Genomic DNA, 5,000 nt, shown 5'->3' with positions numbered 1-5,000 from the left:
GGTGAGTGAGCTGGTGAGTGAGCTGGTGAGTGAGCGGGTGAGCGAGTGAGCTGGTGAGCTAATGAGCTGGTGAGCAAGCTGGTGAGTGAGCTGGTGAGTGAGCTGGTGAGTGAGCTGGTGAGCGAGCTGGTGAGTGAGTGAGCTGGTGAGTGAGCTGGTGAGTGAGTGAGCGAGTGAGCTGGTGAGTGAGCTGGTGAGTGAGCTGGTGAGTGAGCTGGTGAGTGAGTGAGCTGGTGAGCGAGTGAGCTGGTGAGTGAGTGAGCTGGTGAGCTGGTGAGTGAGCTGGTGAGTGAGTGAGCGAGTGAGCTGGTGAGCTGGTGAGTGAGCTGGTGAGTGAGTGAGCGAGTGAGCTGGTGAGTGAGTGAGCTGGTGAGTGAGCTGGTGAGAGAGTGAGCTGGTGAGTGAGCTGGTGAGTGAGCTGGTGAGTGAACGGATGAGCGAGTGAGCTGGTGAGCTAATGAGCTGGTGAGCAAGCTGGTGAGTGAGCTGGTGAGTGAGCTGGTGAGCGAGCTGGTGAGTGAGTGAGCTGGTGAGTGAGCTGGTGAGTGAGTGAGCGAGTGAGCTGGTGAGTGAGCTGGTGAGTGAGCTGGTGAGTGAGCTGGTGAGTGAGTGAGCTGGTGAGCAAGTGAGCTGGTGAGTGAGTGAGCTGGTGAGCTGGTGAGTGAGCTGGTGAGTGAGTGAGCTGGTGAGCTGGTGAGTGAGCTGGTGAGTGAGTGAGCGAGTGAGCTGGTGAGCGAGCTGGTGAGCTGGTGAGTGAGCTGGTGAGCGAGTGAGCTGGTGAGTGAGCTGGTGAGTGAGCTGGTGAGCTGGTGAGCGAGTGAGCTGGTGAGTGAGCTGGTGAGCGAGCTGGTGAGCTGGTGAGTGAGTGAGCGAGTGAGCTGGTGAGCGAGCTGGTGAGCTGGTGAGTGAGCTGGTGAGCTGGTGAGTGAGCTGGTGAGTGAGTGAGCGAGTGAGCTGGTGAGCGAGCTGGTGAGCTGGTGAGTGAGCTGGTGAGTGGGTGAGCTGGTGAGTGAGCTGGTGAGTGGGTGAGCTGGTGAGTGAGCTGGTGAGTGAGCTGGTGAGTGAGCTGGTGAGCGAGTGAGCTGGTGAGTGGGTGAGCTGGTGAGTGAGCTGGTGAGTGAGCTGGTGAGTGAGCTGGTGAGCTGGTGAGTGAGCTGGTGAGTGAGCTGGTGAGTGAGCTGGTGAGTGAGCTGGTGAGCTGGTGAGTGAGCTGGTGAGTGAGCTGGTGAGTGAGCTGGTGAGTGAGCTGGTGAGCGAGTGAGCTGGTGAGCTGGTGAGTGAGCTGGTGAGCGAGTGAGCTGGTGAGCTGGTGAGTGAGCTGGTGAGCTGGTGAGTGAGTGAGCTGGTGAGTGAGCTGGTGAGCGAGTGAGCTGGTGAGCTGGTGAGTGAGCTGGTGAGCTGGTGAGTGAGTGAGCTGGTGAGTGAGCTGGTGAGCTGGTGAGTGAGTGAGCTGGTGAGTGAGCTGGTGAGCTGGTGAGTGAGCTGGTGAGCTGGTGAGTGAGTGAGCTGGTGAGTGAGCTGGTGAGTGAGCTGGTGAGCTGGTGAGTGAGCTGGTGAGTGAGCTGGTGAGCTGGTGAGTGAGCTGGTGAGTGAGCTGGTGAGTGAGCTGGTGAGCGAGTGAGCTGGTGAGTGAGCTGGTGAGTGGGTGAGTGAGCTGGTGAGTGGGTGAGCTGGTGAGTGAGCTGGTGAGCTGGTGAGCTGGTGAGTGACCTGGTGAGTGAGCTGGTGAGTGAGTGAGCTGGTGAGCGAGTGAGCTGGTGAGCTGGTGAGTGAGCTGGTGAGTGAGTGAGCGAGTGAGCTGGTGAGCGAGTGAGCTGGTGAGTGAGCTGGTGAGTGAGCTGGTGAGTGAGCTGGTGAGCGAGTGAGCTGGTGAGTGAGCTGGTGAGTGAGCTGGTGAGTGAGCTGGTGAGTGAGCTGGTGAGCGAGTGAGCTGGTGAGCGAGTGGGTGAGCGAGTGAGCTGGTGAGTGAGTGAGCTGGTGAGTGAGCTGGTGAGTGAGCTGGTGAGCGAGTGAGCTGGTGAGTGAGCTGGTGAGTGAGCTGGTGAGTGAGCTGGTGAGTGAGTGAGCTGGTGAGCGAGTGAGCTGGTGAGTGAGCTGGTGAGTGAGCTGGTGAGCGAGTGAGCTGGTGAGCGAGTGAGCTGGTGAGCTGGTGAGTGAGCTGGTGAGCTGGTGAGCGAGTGAGCGAGTGAGCTGGTGAGTGAGCTGGTGAGTGGGTGAGCTGGTGAGTGAGCTGGTGAGTGGGTGAGCTGGTGAGTGAGCTGGTGAGTGAGCTGGTGAGTGAGTGAGCTGGTGAGTGAGCTGGTGAGCTGGTGAGTGAGCTGGTGAGTGAGCTGGTGAGTGGGTGAGCTGGTGAGTGAGCTGGTGAGTGAGCTGGTGAGCGAGTGAGCTGGTGAGCGAGCTGGTGAGCTGGTGAGTGAGCTGGTGAGCTGGTGAGTGAGTGAGCTGGTGAGTGAGTGGGTGAGTGGGTGAGCTGGTGAGTGAGCTGGTGAGCTGGTGAGTGAGTGAGCGAGTGAGCTGGTGAGCGAGTGACCTGGTGAGTGACCTGGTGAGTGAGCTGGTGAGCGAGTGAGCTGGTGAGTGAGCTGGTGAGTGAGTGAGCTGGTGAGTGAGTGAGCTGGTGAGCGAGTGAGCTGGTGAGTGAGTGAGCTGGTGAGCGAGTGAGCTGGTGAGCGAGTGAGCTGGTGAGCGAGTGAGCTGGTGAGCTGGTGAGTGAGCTAGTGAGTGAGTGAGCTGGTGAGTGAGTGAGCTGGTGAGTGAGTGAGCTGGTGAGTGAGCTGGTGAGCGAGTGAGCTGGTGAGCGAGTGAGCTGGTGAGCTGGTGAGCTGGTGAGTGAGCTGGTGAGTGAGCTGGTGAGTGAGCTGGTGAGTGAGTGACCTGGTGAGTGAGCTGGTGAGCTGGTGAGTGAGCTGGTGAGCGAGTGAGCTGGTGAGTGAGCTGGTGAGTGAGCTGGTGAGCGAGTGAGCTGGTGAGTGAGCTGGTGAGTGAGCTGGTGAGTGAGTGACCTGGTGAGTGAGCTGGTGAGCTGGTGAGTGAGCTGGTGAGCGAGTGAGCTGGTGAGTGAGCTGGTGAGTGAGTGAGCTGGTGAGTGGGTGAGCTGGTGAGTGAGTGAGCGAGTGAGCTGGTGAGTGGGTGAGCTGGTGAGTGAGTGAGCGAGTGAGCTGGTGAGTGGGTGAGCTGGTGAGTGAGCTGGTGAGAGCTGGTGAGCTGGTGAGTGAGCTGGTGAGTGAGCTGGTGAGTGAGTGAGCTGGTGAGCGAGTGAGCTGGTGAGCTGGTGAGTGAGCTGGTGAGCGAGTGAGCTGGTGAGTGAGCTGGTGAGTGAGCTGGTGAGTGAGCTGGTGAGTGAGCTGGTGAGTGAGCTGGTGAGTGAGCTGGTGAGTGAGCTGGTGAGCGAGTGAGCTGGTGAGCGAGTGAGCTGGTGAGTGAGTGAGCTGGTGAGTGAGCTGGTGAGTGAGTGAGCTGGTGAGTGAGCTGGTGAGTGAGCTGGTGAGTGAGCTGGTGAGTGAGCTGGTGAGTGGGTGAGTGAGCTGGTGAGCTGGTGAGTGACCTGGTGAGTGAGCTGGTGAGTGAGTGAGCTGGTGAGTGACCTGGTGAGTGAGCTGGTGAGCGAGCTGGTGAGCGAGCTGGTGAGTGAGTGAGCTGGTGAGTGAGCTGGTGAGCGAGTGAGCTGGTGAGTGGGTGAGCTGGTGAGTGAGCTGGTGAGTGAGCTGGTGAGTGAGCTGGTGAGCGAGCTGGTGAGTGAGCTGGTGAGTGAGCTGGTGAGTGAGCTGGTGAGTGAGCTGGTGAGTGAGCTGGTGAGTGAGCTGGTGAGCGAGTGAGCTGGTGAGCTGGTGAGTGAGCTGGTGAGCGAGTGAGCTGGTGAGTGAGTGAGCTGGTGAGTGAGCTGGTGAGTGAGCTGGTGAGCTGGTGAGCGAGTGAGCTGGTGAGTGAGCTGGTGAGTGAGCTGGTGAGTGACCTGGTGAGTGAGCGAGTGAGCTGGTGAGTGAGCGAGTGAGCTGGTGAGTGAGTGAGCTGGTGAGTGAGCTGGTGAGTGAGCTGGTGAGTGAGCGAGTGAGCTGGTGAGTGAGCTGGTGAGTGAGTGAGCTGGTGAGCGAGTGAGCTGGTGAGCGAGTGAGTGAGCTGGTGAGTGAGCTGGTGAGTGAGCTGGTGAGCGAGCTGGTGAGCGAGTGAGCTGGTGAGTGACCTGGTGAGTGAGCTGGTGAGTGAGCTGGTGAGTGACCTGGTGAGTGACCTGGTGAGTGAGCTGGTGAGCGAGTGAGCTGGTGAGTGAGCTGGTGAGTGAGCTGGTGAGTGAGTGAGCGAGTGAGCTGGTGAGTGACCTGGTGAGTGAGCTGGTGAGTGAGCTGGTGAGTGAGCTGGTGAGTGAGCTGGTGAGTGAGCTGGTGAGCTGGTGAGTGAGCTGGTGAGTGGGTGAGCTGGTGAGTGAGCTGGTGAGTGAGTGAGCTGGTGAGCTGGTGAGTGAGCTGGTGAGTGAGCTGGTGAGTGAGCTGGTGAGTGGGTGAGCTGGTGAGCGAGTGACCTGGTGAGCGAGCTGGTGAGTGAGCTGGTGAGTGAGTGAGCTGGTGAGCGAGTGAGCTGGTGAGTGACCTGGTGAGTGAGCTGGTGAGCTGGTGAGCGAGTGAGCTGGTGAGCTGGCGAGTGAGCTGGTGAGTGAGCTGGTGAGTGAGCTGGTGAGTGAGCTGGTGAGTGAGTGAGCTGGTGACCTGGTGAGCGAGCTGGTGAGTGAGCTGGTGAGCGTGGGGACGACCCTCTCCCCTCACCTGCTGGACATTGTCAAGCACCTCCTGGGTCTGTCTGCGTGCTGCAGCGGTAGCAGTCAACTTGGCCTCAGTTGCCTCCAGCTCGGACTGCAGACGGTCAATCTCCTTGTGGACCTACGGGGGAGATGGGGGGAGAGAGGGGGGGAGAGGGGGGGGAGATGGGGGGGAGAGAGGGGGGAGAGGGGGGGGGGGGGGGGAGGGGGGGAGGGGATGGGGGAGAGAGAGAGGGGGGAGAGAGGGGGG

General features: G+C 60.0%; 1 protein-coding gene across 1 annotated transcript in view; it reads right to left on the bottom strand.

The window, feature by feature from the left end:
* The window catches only part of LOC116937240 (uncharacterized), a 78,974-nt gene that overhangs the window by 68,150 nt on the left and 5,824 nt on the right, over window positions 1-5,000 (bottom strand). Inside the window, exon 5 of the mRNA XM_076054936.1 lies at window positions 4,758-4,871. Coding sequence (XP_075911051.1) covers window positions 4,758-4,871 — 114 coding nt within the window. The remainder of the gene's footprint in view (window positions 1-4,757; window positions 4,872-5,000) is intronic.

Source organism: Petromyzon marinus, chromosome 68, assembly GCF_048934315.1.
Source record: "Petromyzon marinus isolate PM22_M1 ecotype Great Lakes invasive population chromosome 68, UKy_Petmar_22M1.pri1.0, whole genome shotgun sequence".
Lineage (NCBI taxonomy): Eukaryota > Metazoa > Chordata > Hyperoartia > Petromyzontiformes > Petromyzontidae > Petromyzon > Petromyzon marinus.
Note: the sequence above shows the minus strand (reverse complement) of the source record. Positions and strands in the feature narration are given on the sequence as shown.